At 43.4% G+C, this 18,690-nt stretch overlaps 1 protein-coding gene across 1 annotated transcript in view; it reads right to left on the bottom strand.

The window, feature by feature from the left end:
- Tet1 (tet methylcytosine dioxygenase 1) overlaps positions 1–18,690 on the bottom strand; it is an 85,745-nt gene that overhangs the window by 50,398 nt on the left and 16,657 nt on the right. The window contains exon 2 of the mRNA XM_042696453.1: positions 14,723–14,776. Within this exon, the coding sequence (XP_042552387.1) occupies positions 14,723–14,776 (54 nt within the window). The remainder of the gene's footprint in view (positions 1–14,722; positions 14,777–18,690) is intronic.

Below are 18,690 nucleotides of genomic sequence, written 5' to 3'. Positions count from 1 at the left end.
TCTCACACACACACACACACACGGAGTACGCATAGATGGGGTGGAATATCTCAGTGGTAGTTTGCTTGCCTAGCATGTTTGAGTCCCTCGGGTCCAACATTAGCACAGCAAAACAAGAGGCGGAGGAGAAGGGGAAGAAGGGAGGGGAGAAGAGAAAGAGGACCACAAAGACAACTTTCTAAGGAAGACATTACCAATGGCCAAAGAAGATGCTAAAAATCACTAGCTACATGCAACAGCACTGTGTCTATCCAGTAAGAGAACAAAACATGAAGAAGACATTAACAAAAGTTGGCCAGAATGTGAGAAAGTGGAATATGTTCCCAGTGGAATGCAAAATGATGTAGTGCTTTTGCAAAAGTTTGGCAGTTGCAGTGAAAGTCAAACACTGAGTAAACGTATGACTTTCCCCCAGAATTGTACTCCTAGGTATCTTCTCAAAAGAAATAAAAATGTCCACAGAAAAACTTTACGTGCCAGGTGCTGGTGGATCACACTTATAAATCCTACTACTCAGGAGGCTGAGATCTGAGGCACTTGGTTGAAAACCAGCCCAGGCAGGAAAGTCAATGAGATTCCTATCTCCAATTAACCACAGAAAACCAGAAGTGGAGCTATGGCTCTATGTGGTAGAACGCTAGCAAAAACAAGCTCAAGGACCCTGACCAAGTCCTGAGTTCAGGCTCCATGACTGACAAATAACAACTACGAAAATACCTTTACATGATTTAACTATATAATCTAAAGGCAAAGGGCCGGGGGGGTGGGGGGGGGGGGTGCAGGGGATCTTAAATGTCTATCAAATGTATTTGAATGTATTTTAAAACATGTAATATACATATAGTAGAACATTATTGGAAGTGGGGAAAGAGCCAGGAGTTGGTGGCTCACATATGTAATCCTAGCTACTCAGGAGGTTGAAATATGAGGATCATAATCTGAAGCCAGTTCTTACAGGAAAAGTCCTTAACACTTATATCTCTAATTAGCTGGGGGGGGGGGGGACAATCAGGGCTTGTGCACTGTCCCTGAACTTTTTTTGCTCAAGGCTAGCACTCTACTACTTGAGCTATAGCTTTATTTCCAATATTTTGGTGGTTAATTGTAGATGAGTCGCAGGGACTTTTTTCTTGCCTGAGCTAGCTGGCTTTAAATCTGGATCCTTAGATCTCAGCATGGGAGTAGCTAGGATTACAGGCATGAGCCACTAGAGCCCAGCTTGAATTTTCTTTTAAAAATCATGCTGATCACTCTGAATTTTCCTCTGAGACAAAAATTATTGAATGAATCTTTATATGTTGCCTTTGAGTCATTGCATGCATTTTTTTTTAATATAATCAGGTTATAAGTTTCACTGAGAGATAATTTGAAAGGTAATAGGATAAGTTGTATAGGGGTTGGGAGTGTGTCTTAGTGGTGAAGTGCTTGCTTAGCATGCATGAAATCCTGGGTTCAATTCCTCAGTACCACATAAACAGAAAAGGCCCGAAGTGGTGCTGTGGCAAAAAGAAGCTCAGGGAGAGTGCTCAAGTCCTAAATTCAGGCCCAGGAAAGAAGAAGAAGAAAAAAAGATAAGTAATATAGAATTTACTTCCTGTTTCTACCAGAACATGATATGCTCTTTATTTCCTATCAATCAGGCTCCTACACAGTTGTTTCCTTTCATTAGAGCGCCAGAGTCTAGGGTGGGAGGAGTTTGTTGGCCTTGATTGATGAGTTATCTTCTACTAATTTTGTCTCCTCAGAGTTTCTCTGAATTGGGTTACAAGCTTTTTCCTCTACATCCCTAATAAAGAACTAAGATAAAGTTGTGGGGTAGATAAGAGCAAGAGCAGACAGATAAAGAAGGAATAAGGTAGATTTTGCAATGCGTTGGAATGCCAAGGCCGATCCACCTCATTCTCAAGATCGACATTGTTTCCCCTGTGCTTCAGTCAGGATACCTACATTTTTTTTTTTTTTTTGGGGGGGGTCAGGCCTGAACTCTGGGCCTGGGCGCTGTCCCTCAGCTCTTCAGCTCAAGGCTAGTGCTCTACCACTTGAGCCACAGTGCCACTTCCAGCTTTTTTCTTTTTGCTTATGTGGTGCTGAGGAATCGAACCCAGAGCCCTCATGCTTGCAAGGCAAGCGCTCTAACACTGAGCCACCTTCCCAGCCCAATACCTACATTTTGTATAGAGTAACCGAGATCAGTTTCTCAATCCAAAATTACCATCTGAAGCCGGGCGCCAGTGGCTCATGCCTGTAATCCTAGCTACTCAGGAGGCTGAGATCTGAGGATCGAGGTTCAAAGCCAGCCTGGGCAGGAAAGTCCGTGAGACTCTTATCTCCAATAAACCACTACAAAACTGGAAGTGGCGCTGTGGCTCAAGCGGTAGAGCGCTAGCCTTGAGCTGAAGAGCTGAGGGATAGTGCCCAAGCCCAGAGTTCAAGCCCTATGACTGATTAAAAAAAAAAAATTACCACCTGACTATACTCCTATAAAAGCCATAGATACTCTTCCTTATTACTCAAACATTTTATTAAGCTACTTTTGAAAGGCTACAGATATTTATCATTTCTGGACCAAAAGAATGTCTTAAACTCAGAACAAAATAAGTATTTTTGGTTAAAAATGAAATTTATTTTGTTGTTTTAATCTGTTAATAATCATAAATGGATCAAACCCAGGACTTGGTGCATTAATATTCAATGAACAATTCTCCCCCACCCCTACCTCATCCCCTCAAAAGAAAATAACTTACATTAGTTCAAAGAAAACTCCTCAAGGGCTGGGAAGGTGGCTCAGTGGTAGAGCGCTTGCCTCACATGCATGAGGCCCTGAGTTCAATTCCTCAGCACCACTTAAGCAGAAAAAGCTGGAAGTGGCACTGTGGCTCAAGTGGTAGAGCGCTCACCTTGAGCTGAAGAGCTCAGGGACAGCACCCAGGCCCGGAGTTCAGGCCACACGACCAACAAAAAAAAAAAAGAAAACTCCTCAAAACATTATGAAATTACAAAATTTAAAAGAGTAATTTAAGCCAGGCACAGGTGAAGCACAACTGTAATACTAGTTATTCAGAAGGCTCAAATATAAGGATGGCAGTTCAAAGCCAGTCCAGGCAGGTAAGTCCCAGAGACTCTTATCTCCAATAAACTACCAAAAAGCTGGAGGTGGAGTTGTGACTCAAGTGGTAGGTAGAGTGCTAGCCTTGAGCCCAAAAAACTCAGGGACAATGTCCAGGCACTGAGTTCAAACTCTAGGACTACCAGCACAAAAGGAAAAAGAAAAAATAGGCACTTAGAAGTAGAAAGACAAGCCAGGCGCCAGGTGGCTCAAGCCTGTAATCCTAGCTACTCAGGAGGCTGAGATCTGAGGATTGAGGTTCAAAGCCAGCCCAGGCAGGAAATTCTGTGAGACTCTTATCTCCAACAAACCACTAGAAAACAGGAAGTGGCGCTGTGGCTCAAGCGGTAGAGCGCTCACCTTGAGCTGAAAAGCGCAAGGAAAGTGCCCAAGCCCAGAGTTCAAGCCCCAAGATCAACAACAACAAAAAAAAAGAACTAGAAAGACAGTAAACCAAACCTAAGACAACTCACACTTGTAAGCCTGTCATTTAAGAGACTGAAGGCCAGCCTGGGCTGTGTAGTATAACTCTCAAAAATGGAACATCAAGCCAGGTACCAGTGGCTCATGCCTGTAAGCCTAGCTACTCAGGAGGCTGAGATCTGAGAATTGTGGTTCGCCCAGTCCAGACAGGAAAATCCATGAGACTCTCATCTCCAATTTACCACCAGAAAACCAGAAGTGGCACTGTGGTCAAGTGGTAGAGAGTTTGCCTTGAGTTGAAGAGCTGAGGGACAGTGCCCAGGCCCAGAGTTCAAGCCCTACCTACAACTGACCAAAAAACAACAACAAAAAACCACCACACAGAGACTAGACAGACACCACCCTTACCAGGTGTTGGATATTAACACTGTCACTTATGCTTTATATTAAATTTGTATCTTATTGCATTTGCTTGATACATTGTATCTTACAAAAATGGCTCAGCCACTGAGAGCATTCAGGTGGTTCCAGTTTTATCAATGATCTCATCAAATATCAAAGGCTTTCTTCTGATTTTTACTTTTTGTGTGTGTGTGTGCAGGTAAGGAAGCTTGAATTAGGGCCTTGGGTACCGTCCCTTAGTTTTTTCAAGCACTCTACCACTTTTGCTCCATGTTAGTGCTACTACCTCAACAGATGAAGATAGGCATACTGGCCAACATGTTTGCCATCCAGCCTATGGCAAGAAGCTTGAAAGAGGAGGATCTCATCCAGGTGAGTGAGACCCTATCTCAAAAATAACCAGCCATAACTGGGCACTGGTGACTCACATCTGCAATCCTAGCTACTCAGAAGGCTGAGATCTGAGGATCACAGCTCAAAGCCAGATAAGAAGTAACCACTAAGAGGTTGGAAATAGATCTATGGCTCAAGTGAGAGAGCACCAGCCTTGATCAAAGCCAAGTACCATTGAGAGGTTGAGTTCAAGCCCCAGTACATACACAAAAATAACCAAACAAACCAGCACAAAGAGCTGAAAGTGTGGTTCAGTGGGGGAGTGACTTCTTGTCTATCAAATATCAGATCCTCAAATAAAATCCCATCACCAATAAAAAAGAAAACACAATCAGGGTCATGAATATCCTAGGCAAACCCTCCGCCACAGAGTTACACCAAAATACTTAAACTCAATGTTTTTTTTTTCCTTCAAGCCTTCTCCAAGCTCCATAAATATCCTATTTCTCTCTCTCTCTCCCCTCTCTCTCTCTCTCTCACACACACACATTGGGTATGTACATTGGTACTATAGAACCATACTTCCAGTCCCTCATACTATTTTCTGCATTTTTTTCCAGTGAGCTAATAACTAGGGCATCCATTTATCTTCCGTTCTGTGCAGTCCCCATGTATGAATGCAGAGATCAGTTTAATCTCTGTGTTCACCCAATTACCATTTGCTAATCTCTGATTAGGTATGTAGGATCCAGAAAGCTCTGAACATTCTCCAATAAATACTCCTAGAGCGAAATATGAACTGGACAACTTACACGATATTTAAAGATGCCAGTTTACTTAGATCACTTGACTTCCAAATCAAGAGAGAATATAAAAATAGAAATACTGGGGGGGGGGGGGTAATTGTTTTTTGTTGTTGCTGGTGGGGGTGCTTATTTTTGCTTAGGGTTTTTCTTTTTTTTTTGGGGGGGGGAGTCCGGTTGTGGGGCCTGAACTCTGGGCCTGGGCCCTGTCTCTCAGCTCTTCAGCTCAAGGCTAGCACTCTACCACTTGAGCCACAGTGCCACTTCCACTTTTCTCTCTTTTTTTTTGCTTATGTGGTGCTGAGGAATTGAACTCAGGGCCTCAGGCATGCAAGGCAAGCACTCTACCACTGAGCCACCTTCCCAGCCCCTAGGGTTTTTCTTTCTTCTTCTGGGAGTGGGTAAAGGAGAAGCACAGAAGGGAAGGGAGGAAGAGTGAGCAAATGCCATCATGCTATTCAATATACAATATGTAGGAGAATAAGCCATGTACTTGTGGGCAGGGATAGGATGGGAAAACTGGAGAAAGAGAAGGAAGCAGTGACGTTTTCCAAAAAAGAAAGGTACTCATTATCTGACTAATAAAATGATAACAGCCGGACACCAATGGCTCACACCTGTAATCCTATGTATTCAGGAGGCTGAGATCTGAGGATCACAGTTCAAAGCCAGCCAGGACAAAAAATCTGTAAGCCTTATCTCAACTCAGCACCAAAAAAAATGGAAGTAGAGCTATGGTTCAAGTTGTACAGTGCTAGCTTTGAGCTCAAAAGCTCAGAGACAGGGGCTGGGAATGTGGCTCAGTGGTAGAGTGCTTGATTCTTCAGTACCACATAAACAGAAAAAGTCAGAAGTGGCACTGTGGCTCAAGTGGTAAAATGCTAGTCTTGAGCAAAAGAGGCTCAGGGATAGTGCTCAGGCCCTGAGTTCAAGCCCAGGCAAGAAAGCCTGTGAAACTCTTATCTTCTATGAACCCTCAGAAAACCAGAATCAGCGCTGCGGCTCAAAGTGGTTGAGCTCTAGCCTTGAGTGAAAGAGCTGAACTGTTCCTGAGGAAAGTGCCCAGGCTCAGAGTTCAAGGCCCTGAGCTACATTTAAAAAGAAGTCAAGAAAAGAAAAAGAAAGGAAGAAAGGAAGGAAGAGACAGAGAGAGAGAGAGAGAGAGAGAGAGAGAGAGAGAGAGAGAGAGAGAGAGAAGGGAAAAACAAAAAGGAAAAGCGAGGGTCAAAGTGCTAGAATGCTAACCTTCAGTGAAAAAGCTCATGGATAGCTCCCAGGCCCAGAGTTCAAGCCCTAGGCCAGCAAAAGAAAAAAATAAAGAGAGCGTAGGACGCCCCACACAAAGAAACCCCACCTAATACCACCCACAAACACACATACAGTATGAGGGCCAGGATTTGAAACACAAGGCGCATATATGTTCTTTAATGGATTTAAAAGAACCTGACTTTTTCTTCCTTTGGCGCTAGAAAGAATTTTTCCTCCTGCCCATCCAACCCCACTTGGCTTTCATTCACTCTGATTCTGTTTGGGATCATTCCTAGAAATCACAGCGTAGACATGAGTCTTGAGTCACTGGGAATATAAATACTTCAAGGATAAATGAATGACTACGCATGGGTGAGCTGCAGCGGTGAAGAACCCAGCCCGCACCTGCCTGAGCAGCTGAGGTAAAATATGACATTACAACTTCTGGAAAGGCAAATCGGAAGTATCCTGTGTGCCTTTGATCCTATGAGTAAACACTGCAGGAGGGACACGTGGCTTCAAGTTTTTACCGCTTTGTGGCATAATGAGACAAGGATTGTACTAGCTCGTGAAATGAAATACTCTGTGTGTGTGTGTGTGTGTGTGTGTTGTGTGTTGTGGTGTGATTCTACCACTTTACCACAGCTCCACAAGCCAGCTTTTTGCTGGTGAACAGGAGGCTAGAATCTCTTGGACTTGTCCACTTAAATTCTTTTTTTCTTCTTCTTCTGTGCTGGTATTATGGTTTGAATTTAGAACTTCATGCTCATCCTTAACTTTTTTGCTTAAGGCTAGTGTTCTACTCACTTGAGCCACAGCTCTACTTCCCGTTTCTCTGCTGATTAATTGGATATAAGAGTCTCATAAACTTTCTTGCCCAATTTGGCTTTGAACTGTAATCCTCAGATTTCAGCCTCCTAAATATATTCCTAGGTAGCCACTGGCCTCGCCAGCTGCCGAAAATCTTAATTTATGTGAACTCCTCTGTATTCTGAAATTTATTTTTTATTGAATGACTTAGGAATGACAGGTACATTTATTTATGAGTGGCAGACTGGCCTAAAGTGATTAATCATCCTGCCATAGACTCCCAAGTGCTGGGATTACGGGCATGTCCTACCACACCCGCAAAAATGGCATTCCTTATAGCCACTTTACCAACACTTTGAAATTATTCCTACTTGTCCATTCCATCCAGATGTTTCAGATTTGTTGTCCTGGACTATGGAGAACTTTAGTTGGGCACTGGGCACTGGTGACTCATGCCTGCAGTCCTAGCTACTAAGGAGACTGGACATTAGGAGGTTTGAGTCCAGCCCTGACAGAAAGGTTTGAGAGATGGAGGTGGTCATGTTTGCCATTATCCCAGCTGTGATAAAAAGGCTTAAAATAGGCAAATCACTGTCCAGGTGTACATACAGGCAAGCAGGAAAATTTCATCTCAAAAATAACCAGCACCCAGGCTCTGATTAGGGATAGGGAGGAGGAGGGAGTGGGCAGGAGCAGGAGGTTGGCAGGCTAAGGAAGAGGGTCAGTGAAACATAATCAGCTTAATTTAAAACAACAAAACCTGTTGCAATTGTTTTAAGAAAAGGAAATTATCCCAAGAATCATAGAGAAATAGAGAGTGAGGTTGATTATGATACATTGTATCTCAAAGATACTAAATTCAATTAACCAATGGTTTCCTCCATCGTGTGTGTGTGTGTGTGTGTGTGTGTGTGTGTGTGTGTGTGTGTGTGTGCGCGCGCGCGCACGTGCTTACTGGGACTTGAACTCAGGGCTGCATGCTCTCACTAGGTTTTCTTACTCATGGCTTGTGCTCTACCACCTCAGCCATAGCTCCACTTCCAGTTATTTGGTAGTTAATTGGAAATAAGAGTCCTTGGGACTTTTCTGCCTGAGCTGGCTTTCCAACCTTGATCTTCAAATCTCAGCTAGGACTACAGGTGTGAGCCACTGGTGCCCAGCCACTTTCTTTCTTTTTTTTTTTTTTTTCAGTTTAATTGGAGATAAGACTCTCATGACTTTCCTGCCTGAGCTGGCTTTGAACTATGATCCTCAGATCTCAGTCTCCTGAGTAGCTAAGCATGTAAGAACCACCAGCACCTGGCCTATGCCTTGATTTAAAAGCTACATAAGTATGGTCATAGGCAAGTGTCCAGCTAATGCTGAACAGCCCTCTGCCTTCACACTCTCTCCTCCTACATGGGGAAAGAACCAAAGAAAAGGGTTATTGCAAGATCTTGCCTTTTGGATTTTTTCTTTTCTAAATCAGCTTCTGCAGACAGTTTCCAGGTTTAATATCCACTGACATTTCTTTATATTTGCTCACCCAGTTCTTTCTAATATTGTACTACACTGTGGGTATTTTATAACCAAATAGCTAAAATAATGCCCTTGGCAGCCAAAGAAGAATAATTACAGAATGCACAAAAGTGACCCTTCCCAATGACACTCACACGTTTTGATTTCCTCTGAAATAATTTTAGATCTGCAGATAAAAATGGAAAAAATGGAATGGAGTTCTAATATAGTCCTCCCCTTTCTACACCTAATACTACCAACATCTTAACCGTCTTTGACCCACCATGCTGTGTGGATGCCACCAGCAATGTTGCTTCTGTTTGTGGGTATTTTTCTTCCTTCCTTCCCTCCCTCCATCCTTTTTTTTTTGGCAAGATCTGGGGCTTGAACTCAGGGACTGCGAGCTAGCACTCTTCCACCTGAGCCACAGCTCCACTTCTGGCTTTTTATGAGTAGTTTATTGGAGATTAGAGTCTCGTGGCTTTTTCTGCCTGAGCTGGCTTCCAATTGGGAGACCCTCAGATCTCAGCCTCCTGAGTAGCTAAGATTGTAGGCATAAGCCACCAATGCCTAGCTACCTTTCCCACTTTTCTTTTCTTTTTTTTTTTTGTCGCACAGAGTCTCTTCTGGCTTTTTCTGTTATGTGGTGCTGAGGAATCGAACCCAGGGTCTCGTGCATGCTAGTCAAGCACTCTACCACTGAGCCACCTTCCCTGCCCCCTTCCCCACTTTTCTTGAGACAGAGACTTGCATATAGCCCCGGCTGGCTTTAACTTGTGATCGCTCTGCCTGTCTCTGTCTCCAGAGTGAGGGATTAAAAGTGTGCAGCAGCCAGGCGTCGGTGGCTCATGCCTGTAATCCTAGCTACTCAGGCGGCTGAGATCTGAGGATCACAGTTCAAAGCCAGCCCGGGCAGAAAAATCCGCAAGACTCTGGGCACTCTGGGCCTGGGCGCTGTCCCTCAGCTCTTCAGCTCAAGGCTAGCGCTCTACCACTTGAGCCATAGCGCTACTTCCGGCTTTTTTCTTTTTGCTTATGTGGTGCTGAGGAATCGAACCCAGGGCCTTAGGCATGCAAGGCAAGCGCTCTACCACTGCTACCTTCCCAGCCCCTCCTGGAGACTCTTATCTCCAGTAAACCACCAGAAAAACAGAAGTGGCACTGTGGCTCAGTGGTAGAGCCCTCACCTTAACCTGAAGAGCTGAGGGACAGTGCCCAGGCCCAGAGTTCAAGCCCCACGACTAACAAAAAAGTGTACAGCATCATACTCAGCTCTGCATAGGTTTGCTGATCCAGGTCTTTGTTCCACCTGGTACACTTCCATGCCCCAGGGGGCTGACTAGGAGGTATTTCATCAGAAGGCTCCCTTTGTCTTGGGCCTCCCATTGGGACTGGGGAATAAAAGCAGTAGGAGAGCCTGACACCCCTTGGTTCATACCTGTAATCCTAACTACTCAGGAGACTGAGATCTTAGGATCGGAGTTCAAAGCCAGCCCAGGCAGGCAAGTTATAAGGCTGTTATATCTAATTAACTACCAAAAAGGCAGAAGCAGAGCTGTGACTAAAGTGCTAAGAGCATCAGCCATGAGCAAAAAGACCAAATACTTTGGCCTGGGGTTCAAGTCCAGGTCCTCTCTCTCTCTCTCTCTCTCTCTCTCTCTCTTTTTCTCTCTCTTCCCCCCCCCCAAGTCAAGGAGACTTGCAGCTCAGTGATATCATAGGCAGCAAGTAAGTCTCACCACCAATAAGGCTGGAGCTGGAAGCAGATGCTGAGCTTCCCCCTCCCTCCCCCACACACTATTGGACACCGATTGTGACCCCTGGAGTACTTTAGAGGAAATGGTCGTGTCAGCTAGAAGACAACTCAGCAAAGGAATTTGAAATTACTACTTAGAGTGTAACCTTTGAAGTATGTGGAATGAACAGAGATATAAATGTAGATAATAGGCTGTTTTGGTTTGGGGCATTACTGGAGATTCAAGCCAGGGATTTAAGCCAGCACATGCTCAGGAGCCCTGTACCAGCAGCCTCAATCCCAGCTCACTAGAGTTTCTTTGAAAGGGAGAGATCAGAGCAGGACTGAATAAGCCTTAAATTCTATATCCAATTTCCTTCATCGGGTTCTTCATATAGCTACTTCTTAATAGAGGATGAAGAGGGAAACTCACCTGCAATACTTGCAACATCCACACTGGCAAACAACAAGGGGCCCAGGATTTATGACCACTTAGGCAGCCAAAGCAAGAGGAAGCGCAGTGGCTCCCTGGCACAATGGCAAAACACATTAAAAATTATGAAAGGAGACCACATGAAAGCCATGGATTCTCCTAACTGAATCTAGACTCTAGCCCGAACATCTAGCTAGAACATTTAGCCTTCAGCTAAAAGTTGTATTCCCCTCCCCAGTCTCCAAAACTCACTTGATACCTTCTTTGGGGCTATATAATATTCTATACTTCCTATAGCTTTATTTTATATACCTTACCTTAAAATCAGAAAGTTTTTTAACATTACTATTATGCAGCAGAGAAACAAAGTTTTGTTTGACGAAAGGAAAAATAATATCTCACACTATTTTTATTTTGGTGACAGTACTGAGGCTTTTGTTTGGTTGGTTGGTTGGTTGTTTTTTTTGCCAGTCCTGGGTCTTGAACTCAGGGCCTGGGCACTATCCATGAATTTCTTTTGCTCAAGGCTAACACTCTACCACTTGAGCCACAGGGCTACTTCTGGCTTTGTCTGTGTATGTGGTACTGAGGAATCGAACCCAGGGCTTTGTGCATGCTAAGCTATATTCCCAGCCTGATTTCTGAGGCCTGAACTCAAGGCCTGAGCACTGACCCTAAGCTTTATTTATTTATTTATTTTTATTTTTAAATTTTTGCTTAAGGGTAGTTCTCTACAACTTGAGCCACAGCTCCACTTTCAGTTGTTTTTTTGTTGTTGTTTTGGTTTGGTTTTTGGCACTTAATTGGAGACTGAAGAGTCTCATGGACTTCCCTGCCTGGGCTGATTTTGAACCATGATCCTCAAATATCAGCCTCCTGAGTACCCAGGATTTTAGGTATGAGCCATCCGCACTGGGCTCTTTTTCTTTTTCTTTCTTATTTTTTGTTGGTTGTGGGGCTTGAACTCTGGGCCTGGGCACCCACAGCGCCACTTCTGGTTTTCTGGTGGCTAATTGGAAATAAGCGTCTCATGGATTTTTCCTGTCCAGGCTGGCTTTGAACCATGATCCTCAGATCTCAGTCTCCTGTGTAGCTAGGATTACAGAGAATTGTTTTTAACGTTTTAAGTGCTAACACCAGAAACCTTAACTTGACTGGGCACAGTGGTGTATACATGCAATCCATCATTTTGAGACTGAGGGAAGAGTATGGAGAGTTCCAGCCAGCTTGGGCCCTATCTCACCAAATTGTTTATAAAAAAATCAAAACAAGAAAAATGAAAAATTTTACCTTGCTCATGTAATTGTAACCCCTCTGTACAGTATTTTCACAATAAAAAAAAAAGAAAAGTGAAAAATTAATCTAAAGCTTTCCTTCCAGGGCATTTCCTTACTCTTTACTTTTTAATGTTTATTTTAATTAATTTACTTGTTTGTTTGTCAGCCATGGCGCTTGTTCAAAGCTAACACTCTACCACTTTGAGCCATGGTGCCACTTCCAGTTTTCTCATGGTTAACTGGAGACAAGAGTTTTACAGATGGGGCTAGGAAAGTGGCTCAGTGATAGAGCGTTTGCCTTACGTGCAGGAGACCCTAGGTTACATTTCTTAACACCACATAAGCAGAAAAAGCCGGAAATGGCGCTGTGGGTCAAATGGTAAAGCACTAGCCTTGAGCTGAAGAGCTGAGGGACAGTGCCCAGGCCCAGAGTTCAGGCCCCATGACTGACCAAAAAAAAAAGTTTCACAGATTCACCTGGCCAGGCTGGCTTTAAACCAAGATCCTCAGACCTTGGCATCCTGAGTGGCTAGGATTACAGGCATGAGCCACTGGTGCCTGGCTTAAATTTTTTTTTTACTGTTACTAGAAAGGTGAAGTACAGAGGGTTTATAGTTAGATAAGTCAGACAAGAATACATTTGTTTTTGGAGAATGTCACCCCTTCCCTCACACATTTCCTTACTCTTACACAATTGTTAATTAAAGAGAGAAAGTGAGATTCAATTCAGTTCTGTTTACTGGGAAACAGACAACATTGGTGTACCAATAGGCATTTACTTGAAAAAAGAAGAATTAAGTCGAGACCTAGTGCTAAAGCTTCCAAAAGCAACACATGGTATATTTACTTCTGAAACTTACTTCAGGTGACTAGACACACACTAGCAAAATAACATGGAATTAAACAGTACCCCCAAAGCCTATTCCATTCCCAAGCAAAAATGGGAAAAGATTTAGTTAGGATGAGCACCAGTGGCTCAAGCCTATAATCCTAGCTATTCAAGAGGCCTCCATCTGGAGGACCGAGCTGGGAAGCCAGCTTAGGCAGAAAAGTTCACTTGCTGTCCAGTGAACTATTTCCAAAATAATCAGTAAAAAGCCAGGCTGGAGGTGTGGCTCAAATGGTAGAGGTCCAGTCCAACAAGTATAAGGCACCTAGTTTAAACCTCCGTACTTCCAAAAAAGTTTAGCCATTAAGTCTAGTTTTTTATTAGTTTTTGCATGTAGTCTATCACTTTGTTCCCACATACACTCTTAAATTGTAAGCAAGACCTCCTGAAAATGGATACTCCCAATACAGAACATATAGAAAAAGATCTAAGTAGAGCTTTAATGATACACTTGTATAGCTGTGGGAGGGGCAGGTCTAATAGGTGAGATATATATGTATATGTGTATATATATATATATATATATATATCCTTCATATCAGTATGAATAAAAAATAGTAATTTCATTTCTCTCTAATAACCTAGACTAGACCCCATAAAATACACCAATCAATTCCATTCATTTCACAGTAGCTGACACACTGTTGACTGTACATACTTGTTGACTGATGAAAAATGGTCACTCAGGAAACACAAATTCCAGGTAGTCAGTCAAATTAGAAAGCAAGGCAAGGTTTGTTCTCAGTGTCAACATTTTCCAGTTACACAACCAGGGCAACAAATGAGGTAAAATTCTACCACATTTATAAGTCACAGTTCAACACGTTCTTCTTTGAGCACTAAAACTTTATTTGCAAAAGCTAGGATTAGGTTAAAAGACTTTTAAATTAAATATGCACAATGCAATTTTACAGACCAGTTGTTTTATTGCTTAATATTTCTTCTAGAATTAAATAAATAGGTGGCCTTCACATATAATTCCAATATACCACTTGCAATCTCAACCCCCATAAGCACCTATTTGCCAGATTCAGGCTAGCTTTGAACTTTTGGTGATACCATATGCTTTTAAATTAACCCTTCTCAATACTGTACAAAGCTCATAACAGACTGCTAGCTTCTAACCAAATTAGGTTACTGCTAAGAACTCATCAGATATTCTATACAAAATAAGGAGGACATGCATATCCTAAAAGCTCAATGAATGTTAAAAATCAGAGATGACATATTGTGAATTTAGGATTAAACAACTATCATTTGTCTATAAGATCTCAATGACCTATACATTTTACATTGAACTCAAATCTCCAAGGACCTTTTTTCCCCCTTTGGGGGAAAAAAAAAATCACACATTTAAAAATAGCATTTAATGGAAGGTCTATTAAAATCACAATGTATCCTAGCTGTCAATTTCAAGTAGCACCTCTCTCCTGGAAAGCTTTAAGTACCCACTGGTGCAAGACCAGACACAGATGTTACAAAGGGACCTCTAAGGAAAAATGAATCTTAGTCCCAACACTTTGCATATGAACTTTTCCTTGTGCAAGACTTGTGTGGAGTTGAAAAATCAAAGATGCTAATATGCACATAATGTAGTACATCAGAAAAAGGGGGTGGGGAACCCTTTGGTTGAGTGAAATTTCATTTTATCTACTGACAATCTGGAATAATTCACATCTACTATACTGCAGATTTACCCTCAACTGACAGAAAAATACTATATGAAATGGAAATATATATATATCATTTAATCAACAACTGATTACCTTTAAAACTTTGGGCTTCTTTTCCCTCTGGGACCTCTTGTTTTCTTTTATAACCTAAAAAAAAAAATCAAATTGGAAAATCAGCCTCCATTTAAGAAAAAAATATTAGCTCCCACCTCTCCCCTCCCCAATTTTTTTTTGACTATTTCTCTGTAGAAATACTGGTGCCATTTAAAAACATCCACATGTTTGCTAGCAGAACCTAAAGAGCTTATGCAAAAATGTACACTTTAAAAAAGTCACTGGGAGAGGGGGAAAAAAAATAACCCAAAACACTTGCATAAAGATGAAGGAGGGAAATACCCTTGTTTTTTTTTTTCCCCTTAAAGTCTGTCTTAATTAGCCTCTGTATTCTTCAGAGCGAAGCCCACGAGGTAGCCATCTTGCTTGGTTCTGCAGAGGAAGCTTCGACAGTGGAACAGTTCTGCAAACTGCTTTTGGTATTATTATCATGGTGTTTAAAGGCAGCCCTGGCCTGCCAGCACTGTAGACGTGCTGGGCATGCCTTTTGCAAAAACAGCCCCACAAAGAGTACAGCCAATAGCAATGCAGAACCTAGCAACTCCAAAGTGATCTTCTCAGCCCTAGCCCTTCCTAGACAAAGGATCTCCTGTGCAGCTCTGCTCCTCACCACAGGACACAGGCAGCCACAAGCTGCGACATGGAGTTCTCTGCAGAGGATCTGGTCGCGCCGAAATCACAGGAGGCTACGGCAAGGGGGGAAAAAAAAAGAAAAAAAAAAAAAGCATACAAATCCCCCAGGTCACCACCAGCACCACCAGCACCGGATCGATGGCGGAGTGTCCCAGATTAGTAACCTCTTGGTGGCTCTGAGGTCATGTCTGCATGGCGGGGGAGGGGGAGCGATGCTCTGTCTCTCAAGCCTAGGGGGGCAACTTGGGCTTGCTGAAACTCTGGAAGGTATTGTGCATTTTTACTTTATAAGGCGAGGCTAAATATTGGCGATATTTAAGGCAGGGAGGTTATGTGAGGACAGAAGAGGCTCAGCTGTTGGGCTGCTTGTCTCATTCCTCCGAACCACACCTCTCTGCGGCAGGCGCTTTGCCCAGAAACACAGCAATCTGATTTCTGTCAATAAATGTCCAATGACAAAGGCGGATTAAGAAGTAACAGTAAGCCGTGTAACGAGGAAAAGGACAGGAGAAGGGGCGGACTTGTTTAAAAGACATTTGCCACCGAGCAGTCAGAGAGAATGGATTTTCCCTTCCCGTAGACATTTCTGATGACCTTCATTTCCCAGAGAAATCTCTCCCTTAGTCTAAAGCTGACTCTCACTGGTCTCTCGGAGACAAAAGCACATTTTGTTGTTGTTGTTGTTGGGGAGGAGGGTTCCTCCTTCTTGCAAGATCATCTACTGTATGTCACCGCCAAGCATCTCCCCCTGAGCTGCCAAGCCGGTCCCACGTGCAGCCTGTCTGCACTGCAGCCTGGCTGTCAGACAGAGCCACCCACTTCCCTGGAACGGGGACAAAAGGCAGAAAAAGCCACCTTCTCTCCCGACATCTACCTGGATGGCCCCTCACTCCATGCGTAGTGTGTGGTAGGCAAGGAGAGAGTCAGCCGGCACCATAGCTAACACCTGCCAGACACTGGGAAAGGCGCACAGGAGAACTCTCCCTCCTGCTAGCCCCCTGGCGTTGCAATAGCCCAGGCTGTGGAGGATAAGAGAGACCAGGGTGAGCTGGCTGGTTTCAAGGTCACTGCCAAAAAGTAGAAGGCGGTCCCAGGGCCATCACCATCACCTTGACAGCTGCACAGATCTTGATTAGACAGAGACCTCCTCCCTCCCCCTCGCCCCCCAGTACGCACTCCCCTCCAGACTGGCAGGGCCAAAGTTTTGAGCAATTACATTTGATAGATTGGCAGCATGGCTTGCCTGACTGCTCCGCCAAAAATGGGTTCCCTACTTGTAGTTGGATCCAGAACAGATTCCCAAGAACTTGGGAAGAGCGAGGGCCGAGGGCCGGAAAGTCTGGGTTTCATCACTCCCACTTCCCAGGCTTTGGTTTTGCCACGAAAGCAAACTTTCCTTGTCCGAGGGGGAAGCCCAACATGACTTCTTTTCCTCCTTTGGCTTTTTTTTTTTTTTTCTTTTTTCTTAGGGCAGGGGACTGAAGCCAGCACCTCTTGTATGCTCAGTGCTGTGCTGATCTACAAAGGCATCATGTATACCTCCAGTCTGATCTTCCACTTATAGACCACTCTTCCATGGAGAAAAAGAAAAAAGAAACCTACTAGGTAAAATGTTCAGCTTAAACACTTGAAGAAAACCAATGGATTCTATCTAACCTAATGCATCCACTAAGCTCACACTCCAGCTGAGAGCTTTCTGGGGAAAGGAGGGGGCGGGGGCACAGTGGCAATGCTTAAAACAGTTAGAATTTCGGATTCTAAAAATTTGAAACAGGTATAAAACAACTTTATGTTTCTGTGCGTGGTAAACGTCCATTTGCATGTCTGCGAGGCTCACCCTGTGAGCAGGGTAGGATGCACTGAAAAGTCATTCCTTTTGAAGACAGAGTAATATTCCCTTGTATGTATATGCATACACATTTTAATTATTTATCCAGTCTTCTGTTGTTAAAACATTCAGACTGTGTATACCTTTGGGTTTTAGAGACTAATGCTATGAACATCAGTATACAAGAATCCCTTGGAGTCACTGTTTTCAATGACTGAGGATGTATATACTCAGTAGAATTCAATCATAGGCTAAGTCTACAGTTTACTTTTTGAAGAACTATCCCTCTTTTCTCTCCAGTAGCTGCACCACTTTACATCAGCTAGGTATTCAGAGTGCCTTACATTTCTTGGAATGATTGACTTTTTGTTATAAATTATATCCCATGCACATTTTGAATATGTGAAGGTATACATATATACTTTTTGTTGTTGTTCTGGTATTGGGGCCTGGGCACTGTTTCTTAGGTTTTCACTCAAGGCTAGCATTCTCCCACTTGAGCCAGAACTCCACTTCTGGCTTTTTGGTGGTTAATTGGAGATAAGAGTCTCAGGGATTTCCTGCCTGGGCTGGCTTTGAACATCAATCCACATATCTCAGTCTCCTGAGTAGATAGGATTACAGGGGTAAGCCACCAGCACCCAGCCCTACTTTTACTCTTTAACAGAAACCTCACCACAAAATGGTATTTGTCTATGAAATACAATATTAAATAAGCTGCATAGTGTAAATAACTAGAACCCACTAGTGACACCCGAACCCTGTCATTACGAAAGGACAAGAAATAAGTGCAGCACGGCCAACACCCTGGAAACCACAAGTGTAAGTCTACATCACATGGGAACAGAAAAGCAATTCGTTCATTATGTGTCTTCAGTTCCTCAGAAGGAAAAATGCTTCACAGATGCTAAGAAACACTGGATACTGACTGCTTCTGAAAACCTCACTTTCCTTCCTCTAAAAAGCATAAAAAGTGGCAGGAGAGAAAACAGGTAAGAGAAATGGGCTGACTATACAAATCATGGCAAAGCAGCACCAATCACTAGCAACCACGGGTGATCACCTGTTCCTCCAGGGTTATAGCGTCCCTGCTTCTCCAGGATAACAATCCTAGCATCCTATCAATGATGAGAGTCTGCAAAAACATGTTACCAGTGTAACCACTTTGCCTTAATCACACAACAGCTGTCAATCCCTTTTCTTTCTTTTTCCTTTTTGCGCTGGTCCTGGAGCTTGAAGACTTGGACATTGTCCATGAGCTTTTTTTTTTTTTTTTTTTGGGGGGGGGGGGTCCGGTCGTGGGGGTCTGAACTCTGGGCCTGGGCGCTGTCCCTCAGCTCTTCAGCTCAAGGCTAGCACTCTACCACTTGAACCACAGCGCCACTTCCGGCTTTTTTCTTTTTGCTTATGTGGTGCTGAGGAATCGAACCCAGGGCCTCATGCATGCAAGGCAAGCGCTCTACCACTGAGCCACCTTCCCAGCCCT

This window comes from Dipodomys spectabilis, unplaced genomic scaffold (genome assembly GCF_019054845.1).
Source record: "Dipodomys spectabilis isolate Male_0828 unplaced genomic scaffold, ASM1905484v1 ptg000207l, whole genome shotgun sequence".
NCBI classification, from domain to species: Eukaryota; Metazoa; Chordata; class Mammalia; order Rodentia; family Heteromyidae; genus Dipodomys; species Dipodomys spectabilis.
The sequence above is the reverse complement of the archived record's forward strand: the minus strand, read 5'-3'. Positions and strand labels throughout refer to the sequence as shown.